This window comes from Pelodiscus sinensis, chromosome 1 (genome assembly GCF_049634645.1).
Source record: "Pelodiscus sinensis isolate JC-2024 chromosome 1, ASM4963464v1, whole genome shotgun sequence".
Lineage (NCBI taxonomy): Eukaryota > Metazoa > Chordata > Testudines > Trionychidae > Pelodiscus > Pelodiscus sinensis.
This window is the reverse complement of record NC_134711.1, coordinates 103293674-103315829: the sequence shown is the minus strand read 5'-3', so window position 1 is coordinate 103315829 and position 22156 is coordinate 103293674. Positions and strand designations below refer to the sequence as shown.

General features: G+C 41.9%; 1 protein-coding gene across 10 annotated transcripts in view; it reads right to left on the bottom strand.

The window, feature by feature from the left end:
* Positions 1-15223: 15223 nt before the first annotated feature.
* The window catches only part of DGKI (diacylglycerol kinase iota), a 319613-nt gene continuing 312680 nt past the window's right edge, over positions 15224-22156 (bottom strand). For all 10 annotated transcript variants that reach the window (XM_075940098.1, XM_075940048.1, XM_075940058.1 and 7 more), the window contains 2 exons: positions 20711-20810; positions 15224-18722 (listed from right to left, as the gene is read on the bottom strand). In XM_075940098.1, the coding sequence (XP_075796213.1) occupies positions 18606-18722; positions 20711-20810 (217 nt within the window). In that variant the 3' untranslated portion in view covers positions 15224-18605. The remainder of the gene's footprint in view (positions 18723-20710; positions 20811-22156) is intronic.

The following is a 22156-nucleotide window of genomic DNA, read 5'->3' as shown; positions in this document are numbered from 1 at the left end:
CTTTGGAGGATAGAAAAATGGGATGTTTGATGAGAAGGGTGATCAGTTGCATGGCTTTCACTGTATATTGCACAAACATATGCCTATCAGTGATTGTCTAGGTTGAGAAGGAAAATGTATGTTGTTGAAAGGAACAATGTGGAATGTATATGCAACTAACTGAACATGACCTTGCATTGTGTGTGAAAGATAAGTGAACCTACTGAAACCAGTATGATCTAGCGTTTTGCTTCAAGGATGAGACTAACACCCATGCAACTAAGTTTATCTATGCATATTGAGATAGGGGAGCTTCGAGCATTAAGCCAATCATAATTCTGTTACTAGCTTATGTAATGACTATTCTATTTTGTGTGTAATCATGAATGTATATAAGGTTACTGTGGACATTTGATTTTTGAAATCTTCCTTTTGAAATTTCCCACAGCTGTGTCTTAATAAAAGTGTTTCTCTCCTTCCAACCCTGAGTCTGGATTTCCATGACAGTTTCTTGGTGCTGTGACTCAGATCTCCGACGCCTGCCAGTTCTGGGTCGCTGCAGATCTTGGAATGGGACTCTCCTCAGTGCACACCTAAGGTAGAAGAGCTTTTGAAATTTCCAGAGAGGGGTCTCCCTTCTGAGTTTCGTGACCCCCGTGGGCTGGGCAGACTAACGAGATCCATGCTGTTTGGGCTGGGTGGAAGGACAGACCACTCCCTGGTGAGTTGATTGCACTGTGTGCGTGTATGTGCGTGAGTTGCTGTGTGATCCTCCTTGGGGCACCTGTCAGCTTTTCCCAGTAAGCTGCCCGCCTCGTATGGACCCCGAGTCCTAGAGGTTAAAGACACGGGTGAAGTGAAGGGAGGATGGATCAACAGCATTGAATGAATGGTGTGTGTGTGTGTGTGAGTTATGGCCAAATTTTCTCCCTTTTTCCTCCACGGTACACTCTTCAGACTGAAAATACAAACTCCTGTCCATGTGTGGCCAAACTCTTTTCCCTCCACTATCCACTCTTTGTGAGAGGAAATCCCATAATGTAAGTCCTGTCCATGGTTAAAACCTTGAAATGAGTGCATCGAACTCTAAGTATGGTGAGCCTTTGGCTCCACCTAAGTGTACACCTGCAAATTTTATATACAGACAGTCCCCGGGTTACATGGATCCGACTTGCATCGGATTCCTACTTACAAACGGGGTGAGGCAACCCCGCACTAGCTGCTTCCCCCCAGCAGACCAGGGAGACGCGAAGCTAGCGCCCCCTCCCCCAGCAGACCAGGGAGATGCAGAGCAGCTTTTCACAGCAGACACCTCAGCTTGAGAATAAAGGACTGAGGGAAGTGAGGTGTGGGAGAATAAAACTGAGCTCTGGAGAAATGTTTGGCTAGAGTTTCCCCTACAATATGTACCAGTTCCGACTTACATACAAATTCAACTTAAGAACAAACCTACAGTCCCTATCTTGTACGTAACCCGGGGACTGCCTGTATGTCCATTTTGGACCTGGTACTTGTAGGTATTTGAGTAAGTGGAACTGGTTTACTAAAGAGAACCCCTCTCAGCAATTCCCTCCAGAAAGGACGTTTGACTTGGATAACATAGAGCACTTGAAAGGAGCTTTAGAATTGCAGGGATCAAAGATTACGCAGCCACAATGGGATGCTTACTATTCTTGGTATGAAGAATCCTCTAACTGGAAACACAAATCTAAGGTTCGAAGCCTCCAGGATACCAATGCTAAGTTAAAAGCCCAAGTGGAACAGATGAAACAGACACTTCCTAAGTTGCCACTTTATCCCCAGCTAACCAAGCAAACTGAGTCTGATTCTGACTCCGATAAACAAGCCAATGATCTTCTAGACCATTGGCTTCCACCTTCTCCCGTAGTTCTGTTAGCACCCATGAATAATATCTTGGCTCAAGGTGACTCAACATCTGTTACCCCCAACCCCAGTGAAAACTCGGTATTTGGATATCCTGCAAAGAAAAGAGGAATTTATTGAAAAAGCAAAGAAACTGGCTAAGAGGCAGAAAAAGATAGCTAAGGAGCTCCAAAAATTAGAAAATATTGATTCAAAGGTTTCACCTGCAGGTAGTGAAAAAGGAAATTGTGTTAATTATCCCCTCTGCCAGTATCCATCATCCAGAGGTAAAATCACAGTGCATGCACCATGGTCACCTACAGATCTGCTAAAGCTAAAAACTTTCCAAATATTCGAGAAAATCCGCAAAAATTCCGATCTGAACTGAAAATCCTATTTGAATGCTACAGTCCTAATTGGACTGATGTTAATCAACTCATGCGCCTGATAGTCTCTGATGAAGTATGGGACAGATTAAAAGACAAGGCTCATTGGCCTATCAGACAACCTGTATGGGAACAAGATGCTTTAAATGACCATCGAGAAGCAATCCTGGACTCAATCCTAAATGCCTGTCTGAAATGGACAGCCTGGGGAAAAATAAATGCTTGCAAGCAAAATAAATGTGAAAATCCTGCAGATTATCTGGATAGATTGAAAAAGGTTTTTGCTCAGCACTCAGGTATTGAAGCTTGTGAGGAAACAGCTCAAAAAGCTATTGTTAATGCTTTTGTTAATGGGTGGCAACCTAAAATTTCTAGTGCTGTTAAATTGATTTGTGTGGAGTGGCAATCAGACACTTTGCTTATATTACTAGATGCTGCTGTTATCAAAATCAGGAAGATAAAAAGGACAGTATGTCAGAAAAGCTTATGGCTCTGCAGATACAACAGGTTAAACCTGTGGGCTACGTCTACACTGGCATGAATTTCCAAAAATGCTTTTAACGGAAAAGTTTTCCGTTAAAAGTATTTTCGGAAAAGCACGTCTAGATTGGCAGGATGCTTTTCCGCAAAAATTTAAAAATACTGCTGCCACTTCCCTAACCCCAGCTTTAAAACAAGAAATGTGCCTAATGTACCTTAATATGCAGCAAACAGAAAAAGAAGAAGAAATACAACGCATGATGTTAATTGAGGAAAGACAGAAATAAGAAATTGAGATACAGGTTTTGATGGATATAGAAGTATGATCCGTCTTCCAAGTACACTGAACAGGACTACACCTCTGTTTCGGAGGACGCAGGGATGGGATCCTAGATGTAAGATGCACAAATAGTGCAAAGGGGGGAAATGAGAATGAAAATGTATGTTGTTGAAAGGAACTGTGGAATGTGTATGCAACTGACTGAACGTGACCTTGCATTATGTTTGAGAGATAAGTGAACCTACTGAAACCAGCTTTTTGCTTCAGGGATGAGCCTAACACTCATGCAACTAAGTTTATCTATGCATATTGAGATAGGGGGGCTTCGAGCATTAAGCCAATCATAACGCTGTTACTAGTTTATGTAATGTCTATTCTATTTTGTGTGTAATCATTAATGTATATAAGGTTACTGTGGACATTTGATTTTTGAAGTCTTCCTTTTGAAACTTCCCACAGCTGTGTTTTAATAAAAGTGTTTCTCTCCTTCCACCCCTCAGTCTGGATTTCCATGACAAGGTGTATTTAAGCCTATGTCAATACAGGGCTATGGACTGGATGTCTTCTTGAGGCCCCATCCAGCCCTCCTTTCTCTGACTAAAGAAACAGTTTAGAGCCTGATGCATTTCAGAAATTTGGGAGGGATGTGTGGAATAGAGCCCAAGACGTGACACTTCCATGTTGAGACACATTTACACCTTCAGGTAAAGGGAACAAAAACAACATGGCATTTGCAGTTTTGTGGGAGAGCTCCATATTCTCAATTCCCCCTCTCTTCCTGCACACACAATAGGGTTAGTCTTTCATTAGTATGATTATTGTGATTATTATTATGATTATTGTATTGCTAGACTTGCTCAAACTGCAGGAAAAGAAGGGGTAGGATGCTAAAGAGACATAGAATGATGGATGCTGATGATTCCACAGCAGCTGAGCAGTGACTGTTGGTGAGATGGAGGAGAGCATGACAGAACCATGTGCTGGTGGTGACATGTCTGTGCTGCAGGCTGTCTCCTTAGCCAAAGTGGCAACAGAGGAGGCAGAAGCCACCAAAATACAATCTCACAAAGGGAAAAAGAAGATGCCTGCGGTGGGGCAGTTGCCCAGCACTGGAATGGAAAGGGTTAAAACAGCCCTGGAGAGGGCTGAGGCTAGGAACCAGTTGGAAGAAAGCTTGAGACAGGCAACCAGAGCCTGACAGGGCTATATAAAAAGATGGCTGGCCAGGAGCTGCTCACTCTTACTCCAGCTATGGAGCAGGAAGGACCTGCCTGCCCGGTAGGCTAGAGAGGGTACCTGTGACAGAGCACTGCCAGACGAACTCCCAGGCTGAAGCCTTGCGTTCAAGGCCTGAGGAGTACTAGGGCTGCAGAGAGGGCAACAGAAGGCAGCAGGTCCACACGCCCTTGCCAATGATGAGAGGCCATTTCAGACTGCAGTTTGCCTCTGAGGCAGGGTCTAGATCAGGTTTCCCCAACCTATGGTTCAGGACCCAAATATGGGTCGCCATTACATTTCAAATGTCTCCTCAGATGGCTCTTAAGGAGCCATTCACACATTTTTTCAAATTGCCCTGGGTCACCAAGTCTTCTTGAATTGTCAAAATGGGTCCCCATCTGGAAAAGGTTGGGAACCGCTGGTCTAGATGATGACTGGCAGTGGATCAGTGAGGCAAGGAGGGCATAAGGGTTTGAGGCTCCCTGGAAAGGGAGGATCCCAGAATGTGGGGTCACTGCCATTGGGCAGTACTGCGAGGCAAGGGGCACCATGGTCCAGAAGAGGCATAGGGTCTAACAACTGGTGGAGATGCCAAAAGTAGGCAGGTAATGGACATGAATAGACCAGCAGAGGGTGTGCCGAGGCCAAAGAGCAGGAGGGACTGTGGTGGTGAGTGTCTTATACCAACTCAGGCTCAGATAATTGATAAAGAGATGGAAGCCCTCTGGTTTAAAGCAAAAATAGATTGTTCTCTTGTCTTATACCTCTCTGCTCCCTGCTCCTGTCAGCAAATACTGGCCCCTACAGACTCCTGTTGAGTGGAAACAAATACCCAATGGCTGTGTCTAGACTGGCAAGTTATTTTTGCGGAAAAACTTGCCAGCTGTCTACACTGGCCGCTTGAATTTCCGGAAAAGCACTGACGATCTCATGTAAAATCATCAGTGCTTTTCTGTAAATACTATGCTGCTCCCGTTCAGGCAAAATTCTTTTTCCAAAAGACTTTTGCGCAAATGGACCAGTGTAGACAGCATAGTACTGTTTTCCTCCAAAAAGCCCCAATCGCAAAAATGGCAATCGGGGCTTTTTTGCGGAAAACCGCGTCTAGATTGGCCACGGACGCTTTTCCGCAAAAAGTGCTTTCGCGGAAAAGCATCCTGCCAATCTAGACACGATTTTTCCGAAAATGCTTTTAACGGAAAAGTTTTCCGTTAAAAGCATTTTCGGAAAATCATGCCAGTGTAGACGTAGCCAATATGTTTCCCTGGGATAAAGACAAAAACATTATTAAAGTGAGAACCTGTTTTTCCTGCATGGAGGGTGGGCCACTAGAACAAAGCTTTTGAAAATTGGGCTCTTTAGAAGGATGGGCAAGTCCTTCAATTGACATGTAGGCCCATGCACTTCAGTCTTGCTTATTCTCTTTAGAGCAGGCTGCCAATGAAGCTGAACATAAGGGAGGAGGAAGGCAGGGGGTTATTATGTGCACTAACAAGGGCCAAGGATAATAGTGCAAGAAACAATTGTGAAACACTAGTGCACCAACCTCTTAGGCCACTATGGTGCCCAGGGGAAGTTATATAAGCAGCTTTTTGGAAGGGGCTGATGCTCCAAAATGTGAGCTACTGAGCCTTCACTATGTTCCCATCAGTGGCACTGGAGTGAAAGCCTCTTGGATCCCTGGAGGGACGGTTACTGAGGGACACCTGGAAAAAGGGAATGTGAGGAACCGGGCTGGAGCAATGCATCACAATGGACAGAATAGGGCACACAGTTGAACAGAGTTCCACTTTTTCAACTCAACCTGCTTTTAGCTTCACTCTTCACTAATGAAGTACTCACAGCCTCTTGCCAGCTTCACAAGCTTTCTACTGCCCTCAGATCTCAAAATCATTCTGCAGCACTGACAGCTGGAGTACTCTGGTTTCACTGAAAAATACCACAAGGAAACTTGGCCCAACCAATGAGTGAGCTTCTTCATTTTTATTCTGTACATTTCCACACAACTCACAATACAGCAAAGGTGTCCAAAAGTAATAGCAATTGGTAATTTTGTTGTTTACAGGTTTCCCTTGCTTTCCGGTTAGCTCACATTTAAAACCTCTTTTAGCAACACAGTGATCAAGATACTTTGTATAAATAGGAACTGCAAGAAAATTTAGGGAAGAAAATACTCTTGTCACTTTATTACAAAAAAATCCCCCTTCCTCTTTCTCCTTGCTACCACCCTCCACAGCACCCTGATCCTTTATTAAATACATCAGCTCACTGCTATTTTGCTTGGATTCCATCCACCAGCTGGCATGCTCTCAGTGCATGTCCCTGGAGCACTATGCAGGGGTCAGACAGCATAAAAGAGCCCTTTGTGATGTTATTACAACTCCTGGAACAGATGTGGATTTGAATATAGGAGATATACAAATTCTGGAACTCTGGATGCCCGTGAAATGCTGACTAAAGATGGATGTGTATGCCTTGGTTTTATTGTTTTATATAGAAGAATAAAAATATTAGAAGACATGGTCTGGATTCTGATATTTTGTTACACTGGTATTAATCTGGAGTGACTTCCATAGAGTAACTCCAGACTAACTCAAATGTAACTGAGCTCAGAATTTGGCCCTTAGGCTTTGATTTATCAGAGTCTCATGACAGTGGTAAATGAACACTTATCATATTGCCTAATAGAAATTTCAGCCCTTTTATCATGACAACCACACCTCTCCATATCTCCTGGTCATCTGATAAAATCCAAGTGTACTTTTGCATTAAATCAGTCTTGTCCCTTTTTGGGAAAGGATTACTCAGTTCTCTGTGTTCCATTAATTCATCTCCTCATTCTGGATCATGTGTCATTCCTGACTCTCTGGGTCTCAAGAGCATAAAACTCAGCCCCTTAGGCTGAGTAGGCAGTTGAGAATGAATGCCCTTCCCCAGTAACCCTCTTAGGCTAAAAGAAAGTTGCACCATCAGGCTCCAGAGGGTGCAGCATCCAGTACTCCCTGGCTAGAGGAAGGGATGCTATGACACCTTTGATGGTGGAACGCAGACAATGGGAGAGGGGTATCTGAGACATTCCCCTTCCCACCTTGCCTAGAAAAAGAGAAAGCCTGTGATCTTTGAATTCTTAGCTAACAAACTCAGATGTTACGGGGTTTGGCAAAACATACCTAGCACATCAACCAGGTGTGTGGAGGGAGAGGGCCACCTGAATGCCCTAATTCAAAGGAAACATCACCTGAGTAAACATTTTAATATGCAATATTTTAACATTGAAATCAAGCATGAAAAGTGCATATCTCCTATTCAGGAACTTGTCGTCTTCCAACACTATTCTCTACATCAAGTATTCTAAAATAAAAATGAGAACAATGACCCTCCTTTTCCTTTAAAATGTGGCACCAAAAGAAGCAGGATACTAAATGGGACAAATTTTGCAAGGCACAATGAAGAATGGTAATAATGATTAATAATATATAGCACTTACATGGCACTTTTCATCAATAGACCTCAAAGTGCTTTAACAAAGTGGATAAGAATTATTATCCCCATTTTACAGATGGGACAACTGAGGCACAGAGAGGTTTAAGTGATTTGCCCAACATCACATTGTGGATCAATGACAAAGACGGGATTAAAACCTAGCTCTCCTAATTCCCAGTCAGTTGCCCTATCTATTGGACCACAATGCCTCTCTATAAAGACATGCTGCTTACTTAATATTTACTATAAATGCATTCTCACTATTATGGAATAACCCTATAAACACATGGTTATCTAGACTTAAATACATGTGACACAAACATATAATTAATATGAGGATCAATCCCTATGTAAACTCTTGGGGGTAACAAAACCATGGGTCAAATTCACAAGTCCTCAGGCAAAATTCCCACTGAGCTACTTGTAGACAGTTTCAAATGTGAACAATTCCTATATACATGACATTCTCATTAACATCTAAGAAGAGTTTCAGCACTATTTAGATGGGTATTTTTGTCCATGTCGAACAACTTGTGCCCATAATATGACATCTTGAATGTGGTTCAAGGCAGAAAATTCATTGCCTCTCTAAAGCTGTGTAGAAGCAAATGATCAGATTTTAAAAATACAAAACAAAACAAAAACCTGTCACATGCACCAATAGGGTCTATTCACTGACCAAAAGGCAATACTGAAATTCCATAAGTAGTCAGAAACTTTGTCCAGAGGACATGGAAGCCCACTCCTCAAAATTCACCTCATTGGGTGAAGATTTCCCATTTTTAAGTCAGGGAAGTGTAAGGAGTTGCCTTATATGAACATGTTTTCTGGTGCTCTGTTTACAGTCACTGATGGAGGCTGAAGAACATTAATGAATACTCCACCTCTTAGCAAAAAGGCAAAGATGGCTCTCTACCTTGCTGAGCTTCTGGGAGTGATATGCAAGAAGTTGTAGTACAATGACTAGTATTTGCAAGTTGTAGCTTCCTTTAGGAAAGTACTTTAACCTTGGACTAGTCAGTCCTCCTTCAGAAGAGGAGGCAATGTAAAACCCTCAACTCCTGGTAGTAGATGATGTCACTTGAGTGCTGACATTTACAAGGGAGCTGATGGAGTTGGGAGAGGACTATGTGCGAAACCTCGTCAGCGAGAAAGGGTTTCCCTATGACCAGGGAAAGTAGAAAAGAAAATACAGGGATCTTTGAAGACCTCCACAAAAAGGAGGGTGAGACAGACTTACTTGGAACGGTTGGTCTTTAACTGAGGTATCTAAAGTGAGGCTGAGAGACATTTCCCTCTAGCATCTCTGGCATGGGTAGTCTTGGAAGAAAGGTCACTTCCCCCTGTAGCATTGGTGTATTGCTGTGGGTTTCTCTGCACATTTAGGACCCAGTTCTATGAGGTTCTGATACAGCTCAGATAGAAAAAAAATAGACAAATGTCAGTGGGAGTTCAGAGTACTCATCCCTCTGCAGGAGGATTTGCTTACCATTTTGCAGGCTCAGACTCCCACTTTCTCTCTCACCAACACTATTCAGTGATTTAAGGAGTCAGCAGTATGTTAGGGAGTCTATTCTACAGTGACATATGACTGGAATAGAGGATCTTTTAAGTCTTTTCCATCTCTTTATGATGTTGTGAGATGCAGGATGAGTACAGACAGGCCATTCATTTTATTGAGAATCTTTTGGGAAAGGAAATGATTGGGGAAGAAAAAAGTTGGGTCAGTTTGATAGCCTGACCAACCCCTGCTCACCTCAAAACTCCATGGCCATTAATCTTTTGGAAGAAGTCGGCATACCCTGCAAAATCTTTAAACAGCAAAACAATGATTTGTCCTAGACAAAAATCTTCAGTAGGATAAAGATGACCAGGCATAGGTGTCAGTCATGAAAAAAGCACAACTATTTGAGAATGCTTTCCATTATTCTGCATTTGACCTTAAGTGATTGACATATCACAACCAAAACCACAAGGCCCCATGGTTCATGCTCCTGTCCTCCTACACCTTAATCTTGACACATGATGGAAATTCCTCCTGCTTCATTCCACCACTAGGGACTGCTTGCTTGACTTGACAGCCCTGCCCATAAATGGTTCCTCAGAGATCCACAGTCCTACTCATGGCAGGTCCTCACTACTCAGAAGTACCCCAGGAGGTATTATCTAGCAGAACCCCCTCTGATGCTGGACATGCAGAGCAGGTCAGAGAAGGTGGTGATATGTAGAATCAGGAGGAGCCTTTTCAGCAAATATAAAGTAGGCAGAAGGCAGGGAGGAGAGAAATAGTGGTATGTGAGGAATGACCGAATGGAAAGAAATTTGCTGGAGATAATAAAGGAAAGAGAAGGAAGGAAAGAGAAGGAAGAAGAAATGGGCATTGGCTGGAGAGCAAGGGAAGGAAAAGCAAAGAGCAGCTTGGAGGAATATAAAATAAGCCCAACTTAAATTATTTCCCATTTCCTGCTAGCCCTTACTGCTACCCAGGGGCAGATATAGGGCAGGGCGAACGGGGCGGCCGCCCTGGGTCCCGCGCTTAAAAAAGCCCCGTGCATGCGCCGTGGCAAAGGGGGGGCCCCGCGGAGTTACGCTGCCCGGGGCCCTGCAAAAAAGTCATCTGCCCCTGCTGCTACCTATCCCACCATATCTACAGGCCCAGGGGACTGACGCATACCCCAGAATGCCTTGCACAGAAGGAATACTGCTCTGGTAATAGCAAGCCCACAAGGAAGCACTGAACCAGAATAGACCAGTTGCCAGGTGCACATTTAGGTCTGCTTCCTATTAAAACAGACACACCTATCTTCACTTGGTGCTCATGAAAAAGCAAATTGATAAAAAGTGACTGAAGAAGGGCTGGAGATAGGGTGCTTGCCTTTTTGCTGTGCAACACATGATAAAAGAGGCAGTTTATTTCAGGGTGGCATTGTTAGCAACCTTTATGGGGGAAAACTCCTTGGCAGTGGAAGATGAGGAGGTATGAATGTCTAAAATTCACTCAACATATGGCTTTTCTTTAGTATTCGTAAAGATCTCAGGAGTTGAAAACAGAATTTCATGCACCTTTGTACTGTAAGGCCATAGACAAGCAGGAACTAGTCCTTCCCCAACATGTAGGGATTGTTTTAATAAAGAAAAACACTGAGCTCAGAACAGCAGGTCAGTATTCTCACTTGATTAAAAATAGACAAATTTAGTTGTACTACAAAATTGACCCTTATAAAAACATTCAATGGCTTATATAATATTTTAACTCAGCCTGCTCCCCCCCCAAAAAATTGTCTGTGGTCTTCAATTGACATCTACTCTTCAGGGTATATTGAATGTAACATTAGTTTTTCCCACCCCCAAATATCATAGTGCTCCACAGAATAAAACATACCCTCAAGAAATGAAACTGTTAATTAGAGTATTAGTAACCAAATAAGTAACTCCTAGGTCTGGTATTTTTAAGAGTGTCTTGTTTTTCTCAGTAACTAAAACATTATTCCTATAGATTAGATGTGAATCAAAAATGCATTATACTCCCCCCACCCTAGACTGAAGGCTGTAGAGAAATATGATAATTAACAGACATTAAGGTAGTTAGAACCATGATGCCCTTAAGCATATACTAAAGATTAAGTGCTACTATGGTTCATATATTAATTAAATTGCTACTGTATGACAAAGAACTTGTAGTAGAACACTGGAATTGTATTGTGCAAATTCTGTGTTTAAAGCAAATTAATTGATATGCGTTTTTATCTATTCAGCTTCTTTGTTAATAGACATGTCTTTGTTCTTAAGTATTTTTTAATAATTAGTGCTGCGTAAGGGCCAAATATTGATACCTCACAGTGAGTAGACCTTTCTCCTCGAGTACCTCATGGCTGGGACTAATTGTGGAATCGGAAATTAATGAATACAGATAATAATCGGTCTCTAATGTAGTAATTATATAATTAATGATATATTGTTTAAAGGGATGGTGTCTATTCCTTATGTTTTAGAATGTACACCCTGTACATATGAAAGCTTGAGTTGTAAAATCATTGATAAACTATAATTGCACAGTTTTAATAGAGTGCTCACAATTCAGCTTCTGTCTTTGTAAGATTATGACCAGAAAATGAAAACCAATTGATATGGAAAATATTTCAGAATGAATTTTCTTCATTTTATCTCTGCCATGTCATTTTTAATTTGAAAAATAGCTCCCCTTCACATCGTCGCATTTCTCAACGTTTTGGGGGAGGTCCAACATAATCTGATATATTTAAATGTGCTAAAAATCAAGTTTTGTGCACAATAATTCAGCGAGTGTAAAAACAAAAAATATTTTTGTTTAAAATAGATTCCTTCTTTTACACAACAAAAACCCCTATCAGCCGCATTGGAAGGGGCATTTTTAAAGCATACATAGAATAGGCTCCTTGCCTCTCTTTTGCTCACTGGATATATGTGGCCTCTGTGGGAAAGACTCATACTTCATATTATGCAAGAAATAAAACACTGCACCAAGAGCTGGAATATCATCTTATACAAAAGGTGTATAGAAATGATTGTATACAAAATGCAACTTGATTGCTTTATGCACTGAAGTTATTCAGCACTTAGGATCAATTCTCTGATGATTAAGCAGACTATGTTCACTCAAGTAAAAAAAAAAAGGCTTGAGGGAGGGATTTTTTTCCCTGCCACAGCGGCAGTATCACACAGGGGGTCATTAAATTCTTTAGTCAGCCCAGTAAAAATTCCTCTGGTAGGTATACTGCATTGGACAGCCAGGCCCCATCACAAGACTTGGTGTAGGAAGCATGCCAGAGGCAGGAGCAAAGTCCCTGTAATCATGCAGCTACAGAAATTTTCAGGGGCTACAGTCTGCAGATCAGTTCAGGGAGAGGGTACTGTACCTTATAAGAGCCACTGTTCTAAATTACTCAGGGAGCTATGGGAGGGCAGTTTAAAATCACCCTTAAGACCTTTCCCTTTCCCTTACTCAACAAAGCCTTCCATGCTACACTTCTTGGTGTAGTAGCAGCAGCGAAACTCAAGAATCTTTTTCTGCCATTTAAAAGTCTAGAATTAGATGTGCCACTCTCCAATGATTTTTTGGCATATAGTGTAGTGTAGTGATAAAGAGCTCTTCCAGATTTTAAATATTTATTTAAAAAGTCATTGCCTATTTTGTTAAGAAATCAAAATGAGAAGACACCCACCAGTTTAAATCTGGTAATATTGTTCTGTTCTTTCAGGGGCAACTAGCAAGGCATGAGTTTACTCAAACTGTTCCCAGAAATGCTGCAGTACTGAAGACATTTCTAGATGATGCTTTTGACAAACAAGGAAGTTAACAATCTATTGCCAGGTTGATTTGTGTTCCACGAGAAAAAGGAGGGAAATGTACCATTCAACAAACAGGAAAGGTCAAAACACATACAAGAAGAAATATTATTCTCAAAGTGCTAAGGGAGCTGTTACATACAATGGAAAGTAAAACCTTAAACACCAAATTACAAAGTACTTGGCCAAGTCCCTTTATTCTGACAAAAACAAGAGGCAAAAATGGGGAAAGAGAAAATGATGAATTTCAAAGGAATCAGCACAAGGAACCATTGTATAAATGCAGTCCACAAGATGCAGGGACAGGACTACTGCACAGAATTTCTCAGGGTCTTCACAAAAATCCAGCATGCCTTGTATTCGGTGTCATTACATGTGTGAAAGCCCAAAGGAGCTTACTGCTACCACTTTATCTGTCCATGTAATACTTTCTGCTGGTACTTCTCATTGTGAGTTCGAAGCATTGGAACCATCAACATTTAGGTGCACCCAAGTGCAGCATCTGGAATAGCTGGATAGAAAATACCAGCTGGCAGGGCAGAGACCTGGCATGTTAATGCTATTCATTGCAATTCATGGCACTCTATTAATGAAACAGCAAAGATGAAAAAGAGATGTGAGAAAAAAGGGTGATTAAAAAGCTCAAACATCCCAGAACTAAATAGAACACACCACTACAAAACCATGTGCTCATTTGTTCATCCAAATTAGGACCACCTATACACATACAATTGTGAAGATCAATGGCAACAAAGCATTTATTTTGTTCTATTTTCTTTATGTATCTAGTGCTCTAACAGCTCTTTCTTGTCTATTATGGAGCTGCAACTGAACTGTAAATTGATATTGAATGAATCCATTGTTGTTGTTTTTCACTTTTGGGAGCTACAAAGGTGAGGTGTGTCAGCAACAGAACCTAAATGGAGAGATAATAAACTGTAAGATGGCTCCTAAAGCACAGCTTGACCATCACAAATCTGTTCAGAGTGGCCAAAGAATAACTGAAATATTTTCTCTGACTACTGGTGATCCTTTGCCCATATGTACACCACTAACAAATACAGAGGACTGAGAGTTATTTTATATTTTATTTCCATTTTATAGCCAAGAGCTGTAATTTCCTTGAAATCTACTGCTTCTCATGGCCTACTTCTTCCTACATGGTCAATCATGCCTTGTAACAATGCCTCAGGGATGCTGTAACTCCCCAAAATCTTGTCATGTTTTATCAAATCATGTATATAGAGCTATATATTTATAGAACATTGGCATATACAATAATAAAAATAACTAATGTTAAGTAGCAAAATTGTTTTTATCATTAAAAATATTTTCTGCCCCCTCAGTTTTATTTTAAAATGGGACAGGGTCGCACTCACAATGGAACAACCCAAGCACTGCTACATTCTATAGCAAGACAATCTCTATATTGGCAGATTTAGAGGGCTAACAATAGTCTACCAGTTCATCAGTTTCAATGGTTGATCATTCCTAAATTCTTTACAATTTTAACACTATAGCTTGTAGGAAAATACCCACAGTAAATATGTTTTAATAAATTAAAATAATTTGGAATTGAGTGTAAGTGGGTTCCCAGCCCACACAAGAACTTGGGCACTGCCCAATTCATGCACTGAAGTGCAATGCCGAGATGGACACCAAACCCTCATAGGTTCTCTACATGTGTAAAATTAAACTGATGCCCAGTCTGCTTGCTGCTGCTAACTGTCCAGAATCAAGGATCCAATGGCACATTAGAAAGAATAAGCCCTATGAGGGTCCTAACCCAGCATTCCCTCCCCCTGGGTATGTCTATACTACCACCCTAGTTCGAACTAGGGTGGTTAATGTAGTCAATCGAAGTTGCAAATGAAGCCCGGGATTTAAATATCCAAGGCTTCATTTGCATCTTGCCGGACGCCGCCATTTTTAAATTCCCGTTAGTGCGGACTCCGTGCCCGCGGCTACACGCAGTACGGAGTAGGTAATTCGAATTAGGCTTTCTAATTTGAACTACCGTTACTCTTCGTGGAACGAGGTGTACCGGTAGTTCAAATTAGAAAGCCTAATTCGAACTACCTACTCCGTGCCGCATGTAGCCACGGGCAAGGAGTCCACACTAACGGGGATTTAAAAATGGCGGCACCCGGCAAGATGCAAATGAAGCCTTGGATATTTAAATCCCGGGCTTCATTTGCAACTTCGAATGATTACATTAACCACCCTAGTTTGAACTAGGGTGGTAGTGTAGACATACCCTCAGTGAGGCAGGTTCTGATATTCCAGGCTGTCAGAGAGTCATTGTAGAGAATAAATATATGCTCTGTTTATCTACGTAAATCAATATTTCCCCAGGATGTTACACATTGTTTGTGAAGTGTGTTGGCACACCTCAATGATTAAAAGGCACTGTGGACAGCCAAGTTCTGCTCTGTCTTCAGTGCTGGGGTTTAGTTTCATCATACAGTAACTGCTTCCTACAGAGTTCTCAGAGTGTACTTTACAGAGGCACAATGGTGTCATTCTAGTCAAAGCATCATTTTCCAGCTGCAGGAGAAAAATAGAAGGCCAGATCATCATGTGGGAATCCAGCTCCCTTAAACTGTATGAATGGCACAAAGGAGGCAAAATCTGGCCACAGATGCCAAGCTGAAAACTCCCACTGCAAAGGGGAACTCTTAAGTGATGTAAAGAGGCAGCTGCTATGTTGACCATTCTCCCAGTTCTCAGGGCACATTATGGGAGGAGAAAATCAGTTCCTAAGAGGGGGAGCTCAATTCTGCTGAAGTAATTCGCAACCACTGTATGATTTCCTATGGACCGCAACCAGTTACCAAAAGTGAGAGCAGCTATTAAACTGTTCTGACTGATTTCTTGGTGGGAGTCAGGGAAGCTTGAGAATCAGGGAATTATAACTGGCTCTCGGATCATCTTGACCCCATGCCCCAAGCACAGGACAGAATTTAGCCCAAGGTTTCAATCTCACTTCTTCTATTCCTAACATACTGAATACACAGCCAAAAGCTAAAAAGGATACTAGCATTTTTAAGTGTGAATATACAGCAGTGTTACTGCATGCCTTTCTTCACAGCTGGGAAATAATGACAGACTTCAGTGACAGCACAAAAAGAGGTTGTGTTTAAGGAAGTTTCACACACACAGAGAAATGTTACTTTGCTTTCTTGCCCTTGCATGTATACACTGGCCCTCAATGGAAACCAGTGGAGGAGTATCCAAGGGAAGAACTGAGCCTTTATCTTTTGTTTTTAAATTTAGAAAGATAAGTGAAAAGAGAAAATAAAACAAAATATGTTTCATGTCACCATTGATCTGTAGATTACAAATATAATTTTCTTTCAGAGGAAGAAGCACAGAACAATATTTTGCTCACATTGAATAGAGCTTTGAAAACAAAACAAAAAATGAAAAGGCTTATTAGTCAGCTCCCCCTCATCTGCCAAAACAAAAAAATGATTTGTTTAAAAAAGTGGAGAGAAAAATTCACCAGAATCACATCAATTTCATTCACACAATTGCTATTAAAGGAAGAAAAACTTATCCAAAGAATGACCAACCATTAAAAACCTACACCTTGTGAATGCAAGTGAAAAGAGAGACAAAACTAGATTTTCAATTAGTGTTGGAATTGTTATGCCAGGATTGAGTCTTGACAATTCTTGCAGGGTTGGTCAGACTAAGGGAAAGTGTAAGCCCCCTTACTTCTGACAGCTGGATTTCATAAGTGATAGAAAACCTTAATGTAAACACTCTGGCTGTATCTACATTGGCACGATCTCACGCAAAAGCGGCCGCTCTTGCACAAAAACTTGCTGCCTGTCTACACTGGCCGCGTGTTCTTGCGCAAGTAAACTGACATTCTAATGTATGAAATCAGGGCTTCTTGCGCCAGAACTCTGACGCTCCCGCTCAGGAATAAGCCCTTTTGCGCAACTGCTCTTGCGCAAGAGGCCAGTGTAGACAGGTAACATGAATTTCGTGCGCAAGAAAGCCCTATGGCTAAAATGGCCATCAGAACTCTCTTGTGCAACAGAGCATCTACACTGGCATGGATGTTCTTGTGCAAAAGCACATCTTTTGCGCAAAAACACATGCCAGTGTAGACGCTCTCTTCTGGAAGAGTTTTTGCAGAAGGACTCTTCTGCAAAAGAGTTTTTGCGTGAGAACGCACCAGTGTAGACGTAGCCTCTTTGTATATATGAGTATGTTTGGGGATATGGGTGTGGGTGTGAAGGTTTCCTATGTTTGGTGGTGGTGTTCTTTGGGTCAGGAAAGTAAGGAGCAGAACAAAGAAACCATGGCTTGCCTGACAACAGTTAAGCAATGCATGTTTGTAATGCTATGGCAAGCAATGAGAGGTTAATGATTTATGTTTGTTTTATTTTGAATAGGATAATTTCTCTTTAAAGGCTTTGTTCCAAGCCCCTCTTTGAATCTGCACATCTAAATTTTCAGGTAGAGGTGTTTTCATTGTATTTTATTATTTTTAAAATGTCTAATGTGGTACTCATCCTCTTGCTAATATCAACAAGCCTAGATGGACAGCTGATGCTTTCAATTTCGTTTCTTTAACTATAAGAGTCAGTAAGTCAAAGTGGCAAGGCTAGTAAGTCAGTCAACCACAACTACATCCATCATACTCTGATCTCTTCCTATCTTAAAAACACAATTTGACAGAAGCCCCCAGTGGATAATTATAGGCTGGATTCAGACCTGAGCAGAATCAGTCTGTCATCATCAGCAGAGTGGTGACATGTGACATCTTTTTGGCTACTGTGTGGCCTGTCAGAAGACACCACAAAATGTCACACAGCAACTCCCTTCTATTAAAATATCATTTCATGAGAACACCTTTAAGATCTATTTAATGACAATTAAGAAGCTAGCTCTTGTCATTGCTGTAAAGCTAGCTAGACCCAGCACCCCATAGAACAGGGCGGTAGAAATAATTTGTTCCAAAAGAGAAAAAAATCTCCCTGGCAATTAAACACTGAGAATTCAACTTCTGAGGGAGACGTAGGTGAGGACTTAGCAGGTTCATAAGTCATTTTTTTCAAAGGGCATCCAGAGCTCCTCAACATCTTGCCTATCATCTGTCTATTTGTGAAGAATTAATACAGAGATAATAGATATTTAATTGGTGACAAATGAGAAGGATGGGAGAGAAAGGAATGTAGGGCACTGTAGGAATAGAGGAAGGGGTTGGTTGGTTTATTAATGTCCAAGTTAATTTGGTTTTTTTCCTCCCTTTCTTTTCCTATTTTTTTAAAATAAATTGTACAGATGAACATGGGAGAAGTTCATGCTACTTGCTGGAAGCAGTAAGGGTACATTTCTGTGGCCCATGGATTCCACAGACCTTTGAGTGTTCCACCTCATCCCGAATGGACCATCACATGGGAACACCACAGTTCCGTGGCAAGACTCATTAGCCCTTAGAAACTGGTGGCATGTCCTCAGATATTTTGCATGAGAGTGAGAGAGACATTGATTCCATCAGCTTCTTCCTCTCAGCCTGAGTGTCTCAGGGTCAGCCTTGTTATTTCCTAGGATTATCTTCCTCTTCATGGATATCAGACTGCAGTTTCCAGGTCTTCATGGGAAACCATCTGGTAGTTCTGACGACTTTCTAGGTAGGAAGCCAAATCTAAGTCCCCAGCTTGCTGAGCCTTGTCTCTAGGTGTCTGACCCTACAATGAAGGGACACAGATAGAAAGTCTCACACAAACATTTTTAGAAGACAAGATGAATTTATGTTCCACAGAAGTTAACACTAGAAGTACAGAAAGAAAATTGAGAACCAGAAAAGTAAAGAGACAACTTGGCTCATGCCAAGTTAAAGTTCTCCATGAAAATGTTTTTATTCTCTGTGTGGCTCCTCAGACTAGTAAGTGCCTTGCTGCCAGGCTTCCTTCTACTTAAACTCTTTATCAGATTTAGAGTAACTCAACTTTACAAGACACTATGTGGTTTGCACTGGCTGACAAAAAACATATAGACACCAAAATTGATTGAGCAGAGTTCCTCTCCAATGCCTGTGTACACTGCATATGTGCATGCTGAATAGTACTGTAGTTGAGGCATAAAAAGAAACCCACCCAGGTCATAGGCAACACTACTAGAAGCTTCCAACATCTGAGTCTATAGGCGCTGTGTTGAGCTGACTTCAGTTGATAATCACTCTTTAGTGTATCTTACTGTTGCCATGTTATTTTAAAGTTGTTATAACCTAAAACCAGGAATCTGGATAGTCAAATTTTGAAAAATAGTGAAAATACACCAACAAATGTCAGAACATCCTACCCTTTACACCTCTGGGGTGATAAAGACAGATATCAGGCTAGTCAGTGTCTACTTGTCTGTATTTCAGCCATTGCTGACAGTATTATTCAGTAAACTACTGTTGTCCACAGTATTATGATCCAAAAGTAACAGGTGACCCTTCTCTTCAAACAGATTACTTTGCACTGCAAAATACGATAATAGCGTCTTTCAAACTTCATGTATCAACAAACCTTAGATTCTCGATTCTTGTAGTCTAGCTGCCTTTTTAATCAGACCTTTCAACCACTGCCCACAGATTGTCTGCTGTTACCAAATTCCTGCCAGAAGAGCAGCTTAAAGAGGCACCTTCAAAGGTGGGTCGGATGGGGTGACAAGAAACCCTGGTACTCCATATAATGTGGTGTAATGTGGGCCTCCCTAACCACGCTTACCTTTATTTATATTTGTGAAACCCTTGTGGATATTCAGTCAGATTGCCACAATGGTTGAATTTTATAATGTCTAATTCAGTGGCATGGTCAGCATGGGACAAGTGGGTGGGCCCTGACTTTGGCTGGGTGGGCAATCACTGGAGGGGTAGCAGTGATGGGGCTGCCTCTCCTTCAGTTAGCCTTGAAAGAAGTGGAGGATAGATGCTCTGGTCTGTAAAAATTGGAGCCCCCATAAAAATGTGCACCCTGAACCTTACAACCACTTTGCCCCCCCTCCTCTCCCACTTGCTCTGCCTGCCGGGAAAGAGAGTCGGGGTAGTGGCTTGCCTCTGTCTGCCTGCCCAGCACGGAGTGGGGTTGGAGTGCCTGGGCTTACTCTACTCCACCACCTGGTACGCCCAGTGGAAGCAGAGGCAAGGCTGAGAATGGGTGGACCTGTATGCTAAGTGAGTGGGCCCTGACTCACCCATGGCTGCATCCCTGGCCTAATGTTGCCCATATGTGTTTTTTCATGCTCAGACAGGCTCATTAGATCTGTTCAATTTTGAGTTGACACTAAGAGGGTGGGGAGATTGTGGTTGGCCCTGCATGACAGGATAAAATAGAAAGTAGAAACTAAGAAAGGGATTGGCCATCTCCATACCTCATAGTCACTGTCGAGTCAAACTGGGATTCCTAATTAGTGATTGCTGCAGCCAACACAGAGATGGTAATATTCTGGCCTCCATTTGAGAAAACAGTTTTGGACAGGTTATTGCTATGGCAAAGATGACCCAGGTGGGGGATTTCACAGGGGTCTCTTGTGTTTGTTTATAGCAAGACACTTTTCTAAATAAAAAGTCCTGTTTGAAAAAAAGCCTCTTGGAACATATAGGCCCTCAATCTTGCAGGCAGCAGGGACAGTTGCTGATTGGATTTGCTTGTCTAAAGTGTTTTATAATTGGTTCATTTGGTTTGGTTACCTTGGAATCTGTTTTTCTTAGAGACGCTCCCGCTTCCACCAAGAGCTGGCAGATGCCACGATGGCACTGGCAGGCTGCCTTGTGCAATGCTGTCTCACCCCTAATCAAAGCAGAGGAAACCAGCAGCAAGTTAAAAGGAAAAATGCAGGATTTTTATGAGGCTCTCTCCTGTTGTCCTTGGCATAGACATGGACACTTTATCCCTTCACATGCATGCCCTCTGGATCATTAGAACAATCTATAATACTCATACGGCAGATGGAGCACTACCAGTTGGTGGGGAAGGGAAAAGAAACTATTGCTTTTGGCTTTGTCTACACTGCAGGGTTTTTGCATAAGAAGCTTTTTGCAGAAGGGATTTTCTGCAAAAACTTCTTGCGCTAAAGCATGTCCACACCTCAAAAATGCATCACAAAACCAATGTGCTTTTGCGCAAGAGTGTCCACACTGCATGGATGCTCTTGTGCAAGAAAGCTCTGATGGCCATTCTGTGAACAGCCATCAGAGCACCTGTGCTCTTTTTGCGCAAGAAACCCCTGCGGAGCATCCACACCTGCCTTTTTGTTCAAGAGCTGTAGCGCAAAAAGGAGTTATTCCTTGTGGGGAGAGGAATAACTCTACTGGCAAAAGCCCTCTGTCCTGTCTATTTACTGTTTTGGTTTTTTGCGCAAAAAACGCACTTGAGATGTGGATGCTCCACCTTGTAGTGTGGACATAACCTTCATGCATATCCTTCGTATTAGTACTCTTACAGAAACAGATCACCACCTTTCAGCAAAGGGGTTTAGTTTGGACATTACGAAAAATTTCATAACTGTCAAGGTGGTTAAGCACTACAATAAATTGCCTTGGGAAGTTGTAAAATATCCTTCATCTGAGATATTTTAGAGCAGGTTAGACAAGCATCTGTCAGGGAGGAACTAGATGGTTCTTGGTCCTGCTGTGAGGGCAGAGGACTGGACTCAATGACCTCTTCAGGTCCCTTCCAGTTCCAGTATTGTATGGTTCTATTGGCTGCTGGAAGTTAGCTGCCTTGTTATTAATTTGCTGCAGGGTAAAAAGTGGTGATGTTTGTTTTCTGTTATATCCTAATCAAACTAAATATTATGACACTCTGGCTCCTGCAAGCAGGGACAGAAGCATGGAATTCAAAAAGCTTTGGCATGCCAAAGTCAGTGCTTGCACCATATTGTTGCCTGGGCCCTGATTGCCTCTCTTCCCAACCTCTACCAGTGAGATGTATTCTAGCCCTCTACAGCTGGACATCTGCATTCACTTTAAAGCACTAAACCGTGTTGACTGTCACAGGATAGTCTTGATTTTGACTGCCCCAATATCCTGTGAGTGGGCCTCACAGAATGTAGAGACAGAAACTGTTGCCTTCATGTATATCACAATACCACTGCAGTTGAGGAAGTCTTCCTTATATGAGGAGGAGGATAATGT